General features: G+C 40.6%; 1 protein-coding gene and 1 pseudogene across 2 annotated transcripts; one reads left to right on the forward strand and one right to left on the reverse strand.

Moving 5' to 3' along the window:
• Window positions 1-299: 299 nt before the first annotated feature.
• LOC129857855 (iduronate 2-sulfatase-like) lies at window positions 300-10,550 on the reverse strand (annotated as a pseudogene).
• On the forward strand, window positions 8,905-17,642 carry LOC129857854 (lysozyme g-like). 2 transcript variants are annotated; one of them, XM_055926497.1, is made up of 6 exons: window positions 8,905-9,021; window positions 16,184-16,344; window positions 16,467-16,595; window positions 16,737-16,933; window positions 17,140-17,278; window positions 17,398-17,642. In XM_055926497.1, the coding sequence occupies exons 2-6, from the start codon at window positions 16,341-16,343 to the stop codon at window positions 17,529-17,531; spliced, it is 603 nt and encodes a 200-aa protein (XP_055782472.1). In that variant the 5' UTR covers window positions 8,905-9,021; window positions 16,184-16,340; the 3' UTR covers window positions 17,532-17,642. The 2 variants fall into 2 exon arrangements, with proteins under 2 accessions (XP_055782472.1, XP_055782473.1); XM_055926498.1 differs by having other exon boundaries at window positions 8,906-9,021; window positions 16,527-16,595.
• Window positions 17,643-18,569: the final 927 nt, after the last annotated feature.

Raw genomic sequence — 18,569 nt, forward strand, 5'->3', positions numbered from 1 at the left:
TGAAGCTGGTTGAGAGAATGCCAAGTGTGTGCAAAGCTGTCATCAAGGCAAAGGGTGGCTACTTTGAAGAATTTCAAATATAAAATATAATTTAAATGTTTGCAACGCTGGTTGAAATTATATGAAAACAGTACTGGTTGATAACTTTTTGCAAATCCAAATCTGTTCCAAACATAGATTCTACGTCACAATACTTTGACAAATGACGTTGAAACAACGTTGATTTAACCAGTTTGTGCCAAGTGGGAAGAATGTCAACTAAATCAATGATTAAGTATAAAAGTTATATCAGACCATACTTCACCAGAACATAATTGGCATTTTTAAATATGAATTCATATTGAATTACTGGAGTAAATCAGTTGTTTTAAATCGTTGTGAGCCATAACCAATCTCCAGACCAGACTGTAGAGACAGAATGACAGCATTCAAAACAACTTCCACTTCATGATATGCGAGTGTGCTTGTAATCTCCAAGTCTCTTTGATTGCCAGTGTAATAGGCCGCAGACTAGTTCATAACAAAGTCCAGCTGTCTGTTATGGGTCCGACATTAGGGCTGATCTAAACACATCTTTACTCTCTACATATCCCCCAGCACATTGCTAGCTGCTGTTGAATTTCCAAATCAAAGATGTCGGTCTTTCAGCAGTTTCCTCTAAATCCACCAATTATTGATCATCATTGTCAAGCATATGAATACATTTCCATAAGGCTACACCTGTTTCTTTAATAAGGTGCACCTGAATCAAGACAATAAAGTGTCACTCATTTTATATGGATTTGTTCAAGCCTAAACGCAACCAACCAATCTACATGTGATTCTCAAAACCAACCCTGGATGTGATGTGAGAATGGCTATTCTTCTCACCATAATAGCTCATCCATAATGGTTGTTGTATCAGATCAATATTTATTATCTTAAGCAGTGATCCCTGACCACTTCTACATTGATCACCTGTTTGTAATCATATTAAGTTTTACATGGTTAATACCCATCATCTATCAGCGTTAGGTCACACATTGTATTTCAATTCATGTTTGTCTACTTAAGGGTAATTGCATTCCTGCGTCTGTGAATGAAGCTCTGTCGCCCTGCATTGACTGTGGAGCAACTCAAGGTTGAGTGTCAGTATGTGACGGATTCAAGTGAAATTAACCTATTTAAATAGTGCATACACTACATTCAAGGTTTAATCTATTCTAAAAAGGAACAAAATGGTTTTAGTAAACATACAATGCCTTCAGAAACTATTCATACACCTTGACTTATTCCACATTTTGTTTCTTACACCCAGAATTCAAAATGGATAAAATAGATTTTTTCTCTCACACATGTACACAAAATAACCTATAATGACAAAGTGAAAATGTATACACTACCATTCAAAAGTTTGGGGTCACTTAGAAATGTCCTTGTTTTTGAAATAAAGGACATTTTTGGTCCATTAAAATAACATCAAATTGATCAGAAATACAGTGTAGACTGAAGAGTTTCAGAAGAAAGTTCTTTGTTTCTAGCCATTTTGAGCCTGTAATCGAACACACAAATACTGATACTCCAGATACTCAACTAGTCTAAAGGCCAATTTTATTGCTTCGTTTATTCAAAACAGTTTTCAGCTGTGCTAACATAATTGCAAAAGGGTATTCTAATGATCAATTAGCCTTTCAAAATGATAAACTTGGATTAGCTAACACAACGTGCCATTGAGGGATGGTTGCTGATAATGGTTCTCTGTACACCTATGTAGAAATTCCATTACTCTGTGATGTGTTGGATTGGACCCTAACATAATGCTTTGTATTCAGGGTATAAAGTTCATTTCTTTGCCACATTTCTTGCAGCTTTACTTTAGTGCCTTATTGCAAACATGATGCATGTTTTGGAATATTTGTAATTCTGTAAAGGCTTCCTTCTCTTTACTTTGTCATTTTAGGTTAGTATTGGCGAGTAACTAAATTGTTGTTGATCCATCCTCCTTAGTTCTATCACAGCCATTAAACTCTGTTTGGCCTCATGGTGAAAAAGTTTACAGAACTTACAAACAGGAGCTGAAAGAGAGTTCAAATCACAGATCCAAAGTTTGCGAGCACAAACGCAATCCTGCTTTGGCGTGAGCAATTAAAATATCAGCTTCAATCAGCCCATGGATCCATCTCCAACTGGCCTGACCTTGGTTTCAGAAGGCAAAAAACAAGGCAGTGGAATTTTCCAGCCCAGCTGGCAATGAAGCCTGTCTGCTGGAGCTGAATACATTGGTGCTCCCTAAGGATCCACCTCAGTATCCGCTTCTGCTGCACATTGACAAAAATATATTCCCCCAAAAAATTGAGGAGCGAGGCTTATTTGAATTGGATACATGTTTATAACAGATTTTGATGTATAACAGATTTCTTCAAAAAAGTATCTTACATAGTGTTTCAATACATATAACATATCTTCATGCAAAGCATGAAACTGAAGAGTTTTACAGTACCGCGCTGCATGTTCACCAAGACTTTCCGTTAATATGTTGGCTCTTATGATCGACAAATGCTTCCATTTCCAAGTGCTTCCATTTTTACTTATATTTTTTATTTAACCTTTAACTAGGCAAGTCAGTTAAAAACAAATTCTTATTTACAAATTCCCCGGCCAAACCCGGACGACTCTGGGCCAATTGTGTGCCGCCCTATGGGACTCCCAATCACGGCCGGATGTGATGCAGCATACTCTGTAATCCATCTCTTTTCCCTAGCTGAAAGAACAGGCTTGGCCAAAGCTTTTGATACGGTAGACCATTCCATTCTTGTGGACCGGCTAAGGAGTATTGGTCTCTGAGGGGTCTTTGGGCTGGTTTGCTAACTGCCTCTCTCAAAGAGTGCAGTGTATAAAGTCAGAAAATCTGCTGTCTCAGCCAATGCCTGTCACCAAGGGAGAACCCCAAGGCTCGATCCTAGGCCCCACGCTCTTCTCAATTTACACAACATAGCTGAGGCAGTAGGAAGCTCTCTCATCCATTTATATACAGATGATAGTCTTATAGTCAGCTGGCCCCTCCAGATTTGTTTTTGTTAAATGCTCTACAACAAAGCTTTCTTAGTGTCCAACAATCTTTCTCTACCCTTAAACACCTTGTTCTGAACACCTCCAAAACAAAAGTAATATGGTTTGGTAAGAAGAATGCCCCTCTCCCCACAGGTGTGATTACTACCTCTGAGGGTTTAGAGCTTGAGGTAGTAACCTCATACAAGTACTTGGGAGTATGGCTAGACGGTGCACTGTCCTTCTCTCAGCACATATCAAAGCTGCAGGCTAAAGTTAAATCTAGACTTGGTTTCCTCTATCGTAATCGCTCCTCTTTCACCCCAGCTGCCAAACGAACCCTGATTCAGATGACCATCCTACCCATGCTAGATTACGGAGATGTAATTTATAGATCGGCAGGTAAGGGTGCTCTCAAGCGGCTAGATGTTCTTTACCATTCGGCCATCAGATTTGCCACCAATGCTCCTTATAGGACACATCACTGCACTCTATACTCCTCTGTAAACTGGTCAGCTCTGTATACCCATTACAAGACCTACTGGTTGATGCTTATTGATAAAATCCTCTTAGGCCTCACTCCCTCCTATCTGAGATATCTACTGCAGCCTTCATCCTCCACATACAACACCCATTCTGCCAGTCACATTCTGTTAAAGGTCCCCAAAGCACGCACATCACTGGGTCGCTCCTCTTTTCAGTTTGCTGCAGCTAGCGACTGGAACGAGCTGCAACAAAACACTCAAACTGGACAGCTTTTACCTCAATCTCTACATTCAAAGACTCAATCATGAACACTCTTACTGACAGTTGTGGCTGCTTCGTATAATGTATTGTCGTTCTTAACTGACTTGCCTAGTTAAATAAAGGCTAAATAAAATTTTAAAAATGAGACGAGGGGCTCACCTTATTTGCCACTCTACTTGTCTGTCGGTTTCCAACAGATGCTTTTGATAGGTTATTTTCGAGAGAATAGTTGATCCTAGCGAATCCCACATGTGATACATCTCACTCATTATCAGAAATCCGGGGTTACGCAAGTAACCTTAGGTTGTTTTATTACTGTAGGAAATCTTTATGCTTGCAAAACTAACCCTACTGGTCTCATCTGTGATTCAATCAAACTTAGCACATTTAACTCCCACAGACCCCTTTTCACTTTTTATCTTAGTCACACGCCAACACAATGTGTGTGCCTAAAAACCTATGTACAGTAGATACTACATGTTTTAACCATAATAGCAGCAACTAATATCTTAACTGTTAACTACAAACGACATTAAGTGCCCTTATTTTAACTGTGGGACATTCAATATATTCATTAAAAGTTGAGTCCTTTCTGAATATAGCATCTTCCCTTCTAAATAGTTAATTATCGAAACAAGGTATTATCATGCCATCCCTTTAGATTTAATCTCCGCAGTGATGTAGAGGTGGTGTTTGAGGTAAGGGTGTTCAGCTGATGATGGTCCTGGCCCAGCTTGCAGAGTAGGAGGCTGTGTTCAGAGCCATTGTACAGGTTGTGGTCCTGGCCTGGGTCTCTCTCCATGAGGTAAAGTTCCACAGCGTGGACCACCAGGTCAGTCTGGAAGCTAGCAGGGTCGAAACCCACCCACAGGGTGAAGCGTTAGTCCCAGGAGCGCAAAGTAGCCAATCACCTGTAATTCTTTCAGGTTAGGCAGGTCAGAGTTCTTCTGGGGGGTGTCTGCATGCTGGGGGTACAGGCTGCAGGCGATGGCCTGCGAGTCCTTGCTGTCGTCTAGGTGCTTGAAGGAGTGGGCCAGGTTGTCTCCCTAGGGTACAGAGCTCCACATCGAAGGAGTTGTCAGGACAGGGGTGTGGGGGCATCAGCCCAGCCAGGTAAGACACTGTGGGGAAGACATCTAGCAGCTCATCCACATTCCTCACTGTTCCTCCTGTGAGAGTGAGGTAGTCACAACCCATCAAACAGGACTGGGAATAACAATGTCACATAGTAGAGAAAAAACTTATCTTGCACCAATCTGTCCTGTGGGAGAATGATTGTCACAGGAAGGAGTCAGAGGAATATGAAAGTCTCAAATTACTCAATGGCTCCTTTCCTTCACTGTACCAATGTCTGATAGGGGGAAAAAGACTGGATATGTTTCCAGCATATTGCTTTCATCTGTCAAGATCAGTGTTAATTATATAATAAAGTATAAGAGACGTACACACAAGGAATTAAAACTAGTTACTAACTATATGAGTGAATACCTTGTGTAAAGTGATGCTGTGCTGGACCAAACACATCTACGTAGGGGAAGATCTCATCCCCTGGCCACGGACGGACTGCAGTCACACCTGGTACGTAGAACATTAGGGGAAGGCGAGTGGCCACGTCAAAGTTGCTGTATTTGGCCCATTCCACATGCTACCCAAGTGACCATCCTTTAAGAGAAAGGAATCATATTTTACAAAAATGCCAATGTAATTAAGCAATCGGACAACATAAGATGTATTATTGGCCATGGTATGCAACATACAGGCATGGAATAAAAAACATGTAACAATCACTTGTTTTACATACGATGCTCCTGTAAATCAACAGACAGTTCATAGTCACGACAACATATCAGTCCCCCCGGGATTTTTTGTGATATTTGCAGGCCAGAATTCTGACATTTTGCACGGTAATATGCAATGATTTTGTCCAATTTGTCGTAGAAATGCGCTGACGAGGGAAAACGTTTGTTGACGTGTGGCTTGATTGAACCATGTGGTAAATTAGAGGTGATTGGTTGAAATTGCATGCCCTCTTTATAAACCGTGGTGATGGGTCAGTTTTATGCGATGGTTTGACTTTTTTTAATGCAGAAGTGCAGTGATTGTTCAAATTTGCAAGCCCTCCCATAATATGGAGGGAATTGTTGATTTTCCGAAAAAAATTATGATCGAAGAATCCTGGAGGGACTGATATATGCTATGAATGGATCCAAGCTGGTGAAGTAAGTCTGTCAACTCAGGAAGGTGAAGGCAGAATTTTGATGTTCTCACACCCCCATCTAGTGGCTAAAGAGTACCTCAAGTATTGCCATTAACAAACCGTCACAGACACTAGGGGTTCGTTCAGTTCGATTAAACGTTTGGTACATTGCGTGACGGTTTGTACTGAACAACATGTTTCCCCACGTTCTTGAACAAACTTTGAGGTACGTTTGCTCCGTTTGGTGTGTGTGGTGGGGTGTGGCTTGGTGCAATGAGTGACGTATTTAAAGGGCAGCGGTGTATTTTGAATCGTCATACCAACCCACAACCCAACTCCTCCCCGTTTTTCAACTCGTCATTCAGAACAGAAACGTATCTATTTAACTGAACACTGCACACCATTTTTTCATACTGAACGCAGCCCAGTTTAGGACTGGGCTATATGGCCAAATTATTTTACCATGGTATGAAGTAAAGACCACAACATTGTCTTCAGCCAGGCCCAGATCATCCAGAGTATTTGACAACCTGCCCACTTGGGAGTCCAGGTAGGTACATCACAGAGGCATAATAGTGCTGTCGAATCTGGAGCTGAGTCACAAACATTGTCTGATGAAGGTCTCTGACCGAAACATCACAGATTTTTACCTCTGGATTTATAATAAACAATATATGTTCTATAATGAGAGAGTGTCTTGACATAACTTTTGATGCTGAATCACTAACACAAATATTTATGATATGTATGTAGCCAATCATAACAGATTATTTTTTGATTTCTTTGTGCTTCAAGGTTCTAGAGACACAAACAAATATAGCTTTGGTCCCGTGTGGCTCAGTTGGTAGAGCATGGCGCTTGCAACGCCAGGGTTGTGGGTTCATTTCCCACGGGGGGACCAGGATGAATATGTATGAACTTTCCAATTTGTAAGTCGCTCTGGATAAGAGCGTCTGCTAAATGACTTAAAATGTAAATGTAAGCTTTGCCCCTACAATCATGGAACTACACTCTTGTAGTTCTTTGGCTGTCCCCACAGGATAAACCTTGTTGGTTACATGTAGAACCCTCTGTATTAAGGGTTCTACCTGTACCCAAAAACTGCTCTTCAAAGGGTTCTCCTATGGGGACAGCCGAAGAACCCTTTTAGGTTCTAGATAGCACTTCTTTTTTTCCAAGAGTGTACAAGTATAATCAACCTGGAATTCCTTTGGTATTGGTTCATATGGGAAGCTGGCGTTCAGATCTTGGACATATTCCTAATGTCAGTCCAGGGATTGTAGGTCATGCTGGGAAGGCCTTTAGGAACATCAGGGTCTGAAGCCAGGGTCATCTTATCCAGGGGGTAGAGCTTCAAGAACTCCTAATACACACAAAGTTTGTTAGGCAATTAGCAAAGATTTTCATCAGTTAACAAGTCATACCATCTACATTAGGGCTCTCCAACCCTGTTCCTGGAGAGATACCCTCCTGTAGGTTCACCCCAACCCCAGTTGTAAGTAACCTGATTCCGCTTATCATCAGCCATTTATTAGAATCAGGTGCGCTTGAATAGTGTTGGAGCAAAAACCTACAGGACGGTAGCTCTCCAGGAACAGGGTTGGAGAGCCAGATCTACATTCTATTGAGTGAATCATACTTGCTCATCAATGCCATCTGATTGCACAGTTAAAAAGTCCGTGTCTGAAAATAAGGGCAGCTGCAGGTGCAGTACCTGTGGGATTCTGAAGGGAATGTGAGGTTTGTGGAATCCAACAGACAGAAATAAGGGCTTGTCAGAATCCATTGTGGACTTGAGCCTCTGTGCTCTCCATGTCTGGTAGTGTCCCCAGAGTGGTTTCTGACACATTCACCGAGCACAGCAGGTTGACATGCAGTTGGCCATCAATGCCCTTGCAAACCTAAACAAACCAACATTTTCTTTAGTTTAACAACATTTTACATGTTTGAATGTGAAAATGCACAAAAAACATCTTACGATAAGCAGTTTGAGTATTACACAGAGAGATGGCTCAAAACAGACAACAGGCAGAAGCATCTTTAGCCATTATATCTTAAAGATGGAATCTGCAGTAGGAAGAAACAGCGCCACTGTCTGCCCTACCAGTGTTGTTTTTGTTTTGATGAAAAAGTAGGTGACAAGCCTCGCGCAATGTGGTAAAAAAAAATAACAAAATTGCAGTCCATATTCTGCTGTTCTATCGCTGTGCAATGATGTCCGAGGGGAAAAAAGTGCATCGCTGTTTCACGGTATCCACTAGGGTTTCCGTTTGGAAACTGTGGCGCCGGACATTTGACCAACAGAATTTTAATTTAGCAGACATTTGAAAAATGTACCGGACCCATAGGCATTGGGTGAGTAACCAGCTTAGGGCGTCTACCCACAGTGCTAAGAATGACAGAAATCACATTTAGATTAAAGTAATTCATATTAACAGAACATGCAAATGGAAGATGCAACGATTTCAGGTCCTTTGTTAACGAATTCTGATGTACACTTTGAAGATGTTAGAATAACTGTCCACGTTTACTCAGCTAACAAGAAGAATAACGAACAGCAAAATCACTAGCCTCCATAGAAGAAAAGTTTACCTATTCTATTGGTGCGCTTGTCGAGAAAGAAAGACTATTCCAAACAGACTCTGGGACAGCTGTGGGATGATAGATCCCAAATTCATACAACCAGAAGGCCTAGGCTACATAAACAAAAGAAAAGTTAAAAAGCAAAGAGTCTTATGCAACAGATCAGAGAACATTCATTTAAAAATGTTGATAAACTATTATTCACATTATAAAGTTCAGCAATACCCACAAGGCAGTAGGCTTCACGTGAATGCTTGTACCATAATGCAATTAGCGGGGCAAAGACTGTTGTTAAAAGCACACCGCACATGCCAGCGGTTTCATGTGACAGATGATGCAACAACTAGCATGGGTTGCTAATATGACAAGGATTGTGCCTTTGGCTACTGGACAATGAAATAAAGTTGATATAAAATAATTGCCTCCACGGATATGGTCTGATTTTGGCTAGGCTTCGTTGAAGCAAGGTAAGATATGCCTCATAATATGCAGTAAAATGTTCAGGTTTCAAACAATTAAGTATATGTTTTCAAAATGCATACTGCCTCCAGCTCATTGCAAAGTGGTGTGTGATGCACTAAAGAAGCCTGCCTTCTGTCGTCTATGCATTTGCTGTTTAAGACGCTGTATGAGCAGCTCTCGCTCGGTCTGACAGATATTCCACTCAAAGGCTCTATACGTGTATGCTGTACTCCTGTGATAAGAGACATAACGAATATACTGTACACATGCGCCAATTTAGTTCCGACAAATTATGCAAATTAACCTATAGACCAATAAGCATGACCAGTCAAATGTATTTACATCCACTGGTATTTCCATCAATGAATAGGCTAAAAAGCATTTCGCAACGGGCTTTTCTCTCTCCCAGTGGACATTTGGCTGGCAGCAATTATACTTATCAGCTTTTCAACAACACGTTTTTTTATTTTAAATACTGTCCAAAACCCGGCTATTACCGGCTAACGGAAACCCTGGTTTTCTTAGAGGAGTATCTACACAATTAACTACTGTTTGTAATAACTTCTTTGTTGTAATATCACAAACAGACGTGGCAGTTTCACCATTAAGGATTCCAGCTTTAAATTAATGTTTGTATACCGAATTGAATCCATTCACTATACTGAATAGTACCCATTAAATATACAAACATTCATTTAAGTCATACATGACCAGAGCGTCTGTAGACTAGGGAGACATGGCAGCAGTCAAGGCAAACACTGACCTTCCTACTTTCATATTTGAAAGAGGGAGGATGATAAGGAGGTACAGACCCGCTGTATGGGTAATCATCCGAGTGATTGGAGGCTATGCCTTCAACACAAACACATAAAACTGTGATATTAGCACAACACAATGACTCAGGAGGACAAGTATTAACAAGACAACTGAAACAGCCTCTGGCAATTTGAAAGCTCTCACATGAGATCCTGCACCAAATAAACAGGGAGATATTTGAAAAGTAGATATTAAACAAAGTGGAGAAAACCAGAGAATTGTTACACATTTTTCAAAGTAGACTGATAAAATAAATTCACCAACCACTAAAAACATTAAGGTCTAGAAAATGACTAGGATATTTACCTGGATGAAAGACCTTCCCAAATGGCATAGTGGGGTCGCCCTTTGACTTGAAGTACTGAGGGCCAGTAGGAGTTAAAGTCATATAACTTGGTTGTGTCAGGTCTACGACTTGTTAGTAAGGAGGTCCAACTTGGTGCGCACACTGCTTGCTACAAATTGAATGACAGAAAGATAAATATAAAAGGTGAAGAAGAAAATAGATTCAATTATACAATTACAATGGATTGCTAACTTAAGTTGGCTTGGGCTACATAATTAAATCACGTATCTGCTGTCGGCTTACCTGGGCATATGCGTTGAGAAAGACATTGCTTTTAGAAGCAAGATCATCAATGTTTGGTGATTTCACAACAGGATCCCCGTAGTATCCTAATGTTGGTCTCATATCATCAGCTATGATGAAAATAACATTTTGTCAGTCTAAAGGAAAACAAATTAGTATTACAATGTTGCCCCACCATAATTAGCTACAAATGTAGCAAGCGGAAGTGGAGGGAGTACAGGGCTTAACATGTCCCTCAAGGAGGCTAAAAAGAGATTTAGACTTGGAAAAGTTGAATATTTTCAGAAGGAGTTGGGTAATTGGTTAAGGGAGGAGGGTTGCAGGGAAAGCGAGAAGAGGTGGAAAAGACTGAGGCAGGCAGAGGATGGGTTTGTATCTGTTGAAGCAAGCAATGACAAGGGAGAGGGTGTGTCAAGGAAGATCGGTGCCAAGTAAAAACACAGTGAGCCTGACGCCAGTTCGAGTTCCTGTAGGTGAAATGGAAGGGGTAGAAGGTGTTGTGAGGAGCTTGGAGCCTGTGCCTTGTATTGATGGCCATGGTTAAGATAAACCAGGCTTCTTAGCATCATAGCAATGGTTATCAAGTCACAGAACATAGATGTTGTGGTGGCAGCTGCAAAGTAGTACTTGGGGGTACAAAATTTGACTTCAGAAAAGTTACGGGGTGTGTTGACTGGTAGTGTCCCGTACTCTCAAGTCGTTGCCCTGGGACAGGATCAGATAGGGTCAACGTAGTGGAATATGGTGGTGGACTTTAATGAGTGTAGGGTTAGTTGGTAGGGTCATTTTAAAAAAAAAAATCAAATTTCCCCTTTTGTATCTCAAAGTGTAATGGATTTATACTAAATTTCCGTTAGGTGCGGTTATGCAACATATTGGATGCTAACTGCCGTAAACCTCACCGAAGAAGAAACGTAGTAAGCTGCTGAACACACACCAGACATTGAGCAACATTGCTACATTGCAACAGTGTGTCACTGAGCAAGAATTAGGAAATACGTTTGTACACTATAATACGTTGTTTTATTTTTTTATCTACTAGGTTAATGTTGGGTTAGGAAAACTTGACAGAAGAAAATGATACAACAACTCAGGACGCAAATACATTTATGGACAGACAAAGACAACATAAGCTAATGTAGCTTGTGCATGGTCTAGAATGTTATTTCATGGAAATAAACTGCATTAAAACACGCAACAAGTATTCAAGGTTGTCTCTCTGTCAAAACATAGCAGTGTGTCTGCTTGAAAAAAAAACTGTTCATGATTTTTAAATGGCAGTTGAAAACCAAAAAGGTACATTATTGCCACCAACTGGACTGGAGTGTAAATCCATTACACTGATACACAAAGGGGAAAAATAAAATTACCCTGCCAACTAAACCTACACTCATTAAAAACCCACCACCCCTTTGACCCTATCTGATCCTACTCCAGGCAGAGGCCTGGGAGGACGGGACACTGCCACTCAACACACCCTGTAACTTTTCTGAAGTGAAATCTCATACACCCAAGTACTTCTCTGCAGCTTGCACCACAACATGTATTTTCTGTGATTTACATTCCATTTCTGCAGTACAGTTGATAACCATTGCTATTAACGCTAAGAACGCCAACCTTACTGAAGTGTATATCATTTGTTGGCCTATCCCTCTGTACTAGCACAGATCTACTACGCACATGGATCCTCACCCTTGACCCATCATGCTCTACTTTCTTCACTGCCTCAGCATACGACACCTTCTGTAAACCATCATCGTACTTCTCTAACACCCTTCTTGAAAATTGACCATGTCTCCCTTTCTACCTAATTTCTGCCATCCTCACACCCACCTCACAGCCTTGATCAACCATGAACTCCCAGGCAGTCAGTCAGTCCTACTAATCTCAGCAGTTTTGCAAAATAAATAAAAAACATCCTGTCTTCTTCCTCTATGGTATTATGGAAGTTCATAAACGCACGTTAAAGGTGCATGCTGCCACCTACTGTGCGGGGTGAAAACTGAACTTAAACGCAGAAAAAACGGGGGAAATAGGGAAAAAGAATAAAACCAAAATCAATGTACACCTTTAGTCAGATTAAAATGTCTACTTAGGCTCTGTGGCCTGAGAGGGAAGAACATCTTAAGAAAGAATTCCAAAGTTATCTATCCAGATTTCGGCCATCGGATAGGATTAAATTATATTCTATTTCTATACATTTAATCCTATCCAAAAGCCAAAATACGGATAGCTAACATTTGAAAAACTGGGCCCAGGAGATCCAAAAACCTTTCCGCCGCATTCCCAAATATATATCCAGTTTCTTTGATTTCTTGTTAGTTTGCCTGAAATGTTTCAAATTGCAATATGAATAGGCTGGAGTGGAGTGCTCTCAGGAGAATAATGATCCACAAGACCACGCACTCAGCACATCTCAGTATCAGGAGAAGCTCATATTCCAATAGCATCTGTTAACGCCGATACATCCTAACATAATACACCCTATGACTGCCCTGCTAATGTGCCTTGCTGGACCTTGTAAACTAACTGATCCAAATATTTTCCTAATCAAACATGCATTCAAAACACGGCGGTTTTGAGCGATTATTCAAATAGTTGTTTGGAAGAAAGTATAGTTATTTATTTATTGTTTAATTATTCAAGACTCCCTTTGTTATTTAATTTCAGAATAAAATGCTTGATTGTATTTAAATGCATGAATGACTCATAATGGCATGAAATGAATGATTGATTATATTGAAGTAGGCTAAGTTACATTAAGAGATAAAACAGAATTCGCTCTCACAGCTCGATGGTGGATAGTTTATATTTAAATAAGGCTACTAAGCGAATCAAGAGCAAAATAATACACTTGATTTAGGCTACATTATTGATGCTAAATGTTTCTGTCAGTGACAGATGAGCAAACAAATATATTAGCTACCACCGCCAGAGATCAATTAAGGTCATTTCCATGTAAAACAACCTGCTCTCAGAGCATTTCGTATTATGCTGTACGTAAATCCAAGAAACTCCATTTAGTATGATATGTTACGTTTCGTATGATATGTATTAATCTGTGGTTGTCCGTTACCCATTTCGTATGATATGTTACGAATTACAATTCGCATATGTTACGAATTACAATTCGTATTATATGTTACGCATTTGCAAAATAGTTTTGCTGTAATACGACAAAATGTGGAAAAGGTCAAAGGGTGTGAATACTTTCAGAAGGCACCGTATTCATATTCTTATACACAGTACAGTTCAATTAAATATTTAGAAAGAGGTGCTGGATGCAATATGTTTTTTATATGTTTTTTTTAAAGTTAAACTCGCTTTTTGCCTGGTTAACCTCTGATGGCAGAGCATTCCTCGATGACATGGCTCTACAATGCCTTCAGAAAGTATTCACTTTTCCTACATTTTGTTGTGCTGGATTAAAAATGTATTAAATAGAGCTTTTTTTGTCACAGTTTTACACATCCAGCTGTGACTGGGAGTTCCATAGGGTGGCGCACAATTGTCCCAATATCTTTGGGGTTTGGCCGGAGTAAGTCGTCATTGTAAATTAGAATCTGTTTTTAACTGACTGGCCTTAACTGACAGCGCATGTCAGAACAAAAACCAAGTCATGAGGTTGAAGGAATTGTCCGTAGAGCTCCGAGACAGGATTGTGTCAATGCACAGATCTGGGGAAGGGTACCAACAAATGTATGCAGCATTAAAAGTCCCAGAGAACACAGTAGAGAAGTTTGAAACCACTAAGCCTCTTCCTAGAGCTGGCCGCCCAGTCAAACTGAGCAATCGGGGGAGAAAGGCTTTGGTCAGGGAGGTGACCAAAAACCCAATGGCCACTCTGACAGAGCTCCAGAGTTCCTCTGTGGAGATAGGAGAAACTTCCAGAAGGACAACAATCTCTGCAGCACTCTACCAATCAGGCCTTTATGGTGGCCAGATGGAAGCCACTCCTCAGTAAAAGGCACATGACAGCCCACTTGGAGATTGCCAAAAGGCACCTAAAGGACTGTCAGACCATGAGAAACAAGATTCTATGGTCTGATGAAACCAAGATTGAACCCTTTGGCCTGAATGCCAAGCGTCACGTCTGGAGGAAACCAGGCACCGCTCATCACCTGGCCAAAACCATCCCTACGGTGAAGCGTGGGCAGCATCATGTTGTGGGGATGTCTTTCAGCGACAGAGACTGGGAGACTAGTCAGGATCAAGGGAAAGATGAATGGAGCAAAGTACAGAGAGAACCTTGATAAAAACCTGCTCCAGAGCACTCAGGACCTCAGACTGGGGTGAAGGTTCACCTCCCAACAGGACCACGACCGAAAGCACACAGCCAAGACAATGCAGGAGTGGCTTCAGGACAAGCTTCTGAATATCCTTGAGTGGCCCAGTGAGAGCCCGAACTTGAACCCGATCGAACATCTCTGGAGAGACCTGAAAATAGCTGAGCAGCTAAAAAAGAGTTGTTGCTTTGTCATTATGGTTTGTGTGTAAATTGATGAGGGGAAAAAATATTTAATCCTTTTTTAGAATAAGGCTGTAACGTAACAAAATGTAGAAAAACTGAAGGGGTCTGAATACTTCCAAATGCACTAAGAACTCAGTGTCACACACATCTACAACTCATCCATTGTGTTTGCTTCTCCTATTTATGTAAAATGCAGTTGGCTCCCCTCCATCCATTTCCCGGCAGCAACCTCCCATCCAATGTTCCCTCTAATTTTCTTCAGCACTGAGAAAATTTCAGGTCTGCTGAGTGCAAACTTGAACATTGTGAAAATTCTGTACCTGCTTTTAAAATACAGTTTTAACTGTGGCCAAGTTGACTGCTGTAGCTATTTGATCATAATGTAGTCCTACAGTGCCAGTGTGGCCTACCATAAAAATAATTATGTAGAAAATGCATTCCATAACATTCTAACATGGAAATAGCTGCTCTATCATTCAGCCTACAGCATCATCCAATTTGTGGTGTTCAATAAAGGCCTACATTCCATGACATGTTTGAAAAAAACATGCAGGCCTTGACATGAACCTGTTTATCCACTTGTCCTTCAGACAAGGAGGTGACTGAAAAGTTATTGTGTTGTTTGATGCAAGAAAACACCTTACAAAATAAAATGCATTATTATTCCCATACCATTATTAGAGAATCAGACAAATTATGGGACCCTCTGCCTCTTGGCTACTTAGCTTATTCAAGCCTGTGTCAAAATACAAAACTGCCCCTTAAAAAAAAAAGCTCTTTACCTGACTTGTTTTTCAAAGATGTCTACAAATGTAGACATTTTGTGCTCTTGTATGAAGCAATCACTCCTCTTTTGCTGACCACAAATGATCTATAACTGGGCTAATAACTCACTAACCAGCAAAGGATATGAACAAAATGTGCACGCATGGCTACATGCAGCTCTTGCTATGATCTCAAAACAAGCGCATCTACTCACGACCTCATCTCTAAACACAGTCCAGTTCAAAATAATTGGCACAGATCCATATAAGCCTACTGCAGTTCTGATTGGTTATAGTTATGTTGCACCGGTCTGTGTGGAGTATGGGCTGAGTCGCGCGCAATATAATCATACTGTACTCCGATGTCTTCTGCCTACAACAAAATATCTTGCATAGTTCGTTTCGGGAATGTTACATTGAAAGTGGATAATACTGCATTGATTCGATCACAATTTCCACAGTAAAGGGATACGGGGAAAACTCTAGAAAGTTGTGAAATTCAATCTCGTGCTTCTTTCTCTCGGTAGGCTGATATTTCTTCTGCACTCTGCGCGTCAGTCCCGGGGGAGCTAAGCGGCAGTCTTGTGCTACTGCGCCCACATTGCTCAACCACAACTGTCACGTGCAATAGATCAGTCTGAGGAACTTTCATTTACAGGAAATCACCAAGAGAAAGACATCAACATGGGTGAGCTCTGTTCAACTGTATGATCATTTGTAATCATAAAACTATATTTATTTCACATAGATTATTTTAGAAGGGCACCAGCTAAAGTAACCTATGGTATCTGTATTTGTCTAATTTGATAGGAGTTGGAGTTGGAATTGGTGGATTCATTACATTGTTGACTTTAGCCTCTTGTTTTGGAGACATTACAAAGGTTGACACCAGTGGGGCCTCAGCGATAACTGCTAGACAAGACAAGCTAACTGTCCAAGGTATTTGAGTGACCGGTATTCAGAACCTTCCAATAATCAATAATAATAAATCCATCGAATCTATATAATTCTATTGGAAAGAAATTACATGCAAAGTTAATTTTTTATATTTATTTTACCATCAATCCTAATCCTCTAAAGGGGTGGATGCCTCTCATAAACTGGCTGAGCATGACCTGGTGAGGATGAACAAGTACAAGAAGCTCATCACCAAGGTGGGGCAGAAGCATGGCCTGGACCCAGCTATCATCGCTGGCATCATCTCCAGAGAGTCCCGGGCTGGGGCAGTGCTGGACAATGGCTGGGGAGATCATGGGAATGGCTTTGGGCTCATGCAGGTTGGCTGGCAGTTGGCACAAGATTTGTGTACATGTGTCGTTGATTGTGTGTGAGAATAAGGAAGCAGAACTTACCAAGGGGATATCTGTTGAAATCTGAGAAGTTTAATAGCATCTTCCTCTTCCTCTTTTAGATTGTACTACAGGCTATTTTTGTAATGCAATAGAAGTGGTGTGATTTATTTCTAAATATTTTATTTTCATAGGTTGACAAGCGCTACCACAAGATAGTGGGGACATGGGACAGTGAGGAGCATATCAGTCAAGGCACTGAGATTCTCATTGAGTTTATCCGAAGGATCCAGGCTAAATTCCCTGCGTGGCCCAAGGAGCACCAGCTGAAAGGTGCCGTATTGCTCACCCACCTTTTTACTCTGTAGTTTGATAGAAGGGAGGAGTTACATATTTGTTATGTATGCAAATGCATGGATACCATGGCAAAAACATATTGTACATCTTTTCAGGGGGAATTTCAGCCTACAATGCTGGGGACAAAAATGTCCGCACCTATGAGCGAATGGACGTGGGCACCACTGGGGATGACTATTCCAATGATGTTGTTGCCAGATCTCAATGGTTCAAAAGACAGGGTTATTGAAGACTCTCTTCATTATATACTTCAGTCTTTGATTCTACCTATCGTAAAAATATTCAGTACGTGTTTTGGAATAAATCAAAGCAATAAAATGACTTCTCTGAATGAATCAAAGCAGTAAAATGTCTTCTATTTTCTGAATAAATCAAAGCAGTAAAATACATTCTATTTTTAAAAATACATGAAACAAATGTCATTGTGTGGTCGGTCACTGGTCAACATTATTTTATATATTTTAAGCAAACATCCTCTAATGCAGTGGTTCCCAAACTTTTTATAGTCCAGTACCCCTTCAAACATTCAACCTCCAGCTAGCACCAGGGTCAGCGCACTCTCAAATGTTGTTTTTTGCCATCATTGTAAGCCTGCCACACACACACACACATATGATACATTTATTAAACATAAGAATGAGTGTGAGTTTGTCACAACCCGGCTCATGGGAAGTGACAAAGAGCTCTTATAGGACCAGGGCACAAATAATAATAATAAGCAATAGTTTTGTCTTTATTTAACCATCTGACATATAAAACTTTAATTGTTCATTGAAAATGGTAAATAACTAACCACAGGTTAATGAGAAGGGTGTGCTTGAAAGGATGCATATAACTCTGCAATGTTGGGTTGTATTGGAGAGAGTCTCAGTATTAAATCATTTTCCACACACTATGCCTGTATTTCGTTTTCATGCTAGTGAGGGCCGAGAATCCACTCTCACATAGGTACGTGGTTGCAAAGGGCATCAGTGTCTTAACAGCGCGATTTGCCAAGGCAGGATACTCTGATAATCTGGCAGTGGCTTTTGATTAAATTAAATTTTCACAGAACCGCTTGTTGCAATTTCAATGAGGCTCTCTTGTTCAGATATCGGTAAGTGCACTGGAGGCAGGGAATGAAAGGAATAACAAATCCAGTTGTTTGTGTCATCCGTTTCGGGAAAGTACCAGCGTAATTGCGCACCCAACTCAGGTGCTTCGCTATATCACATTGGACATTGTCCGTAAGCTTGAGTTCCTTTGCACACAAAAAAATCATACAATG

Source organism: Salvelinus fontinalis, chromosome 6 (genome assembly GCF_029448725.1).
Source record: "Salvelinus fontinalis isolate EN_2023a chromosome 6, ASM2944872v1, whole genome shotgun sequence".
NCBI classification, from domain to species: Eukaryota; Metazoa; Chordata; class Actinopteri; order Salmoniformes; family Salmonidae; genus Salvelinus; species Salvelinus fontinalis.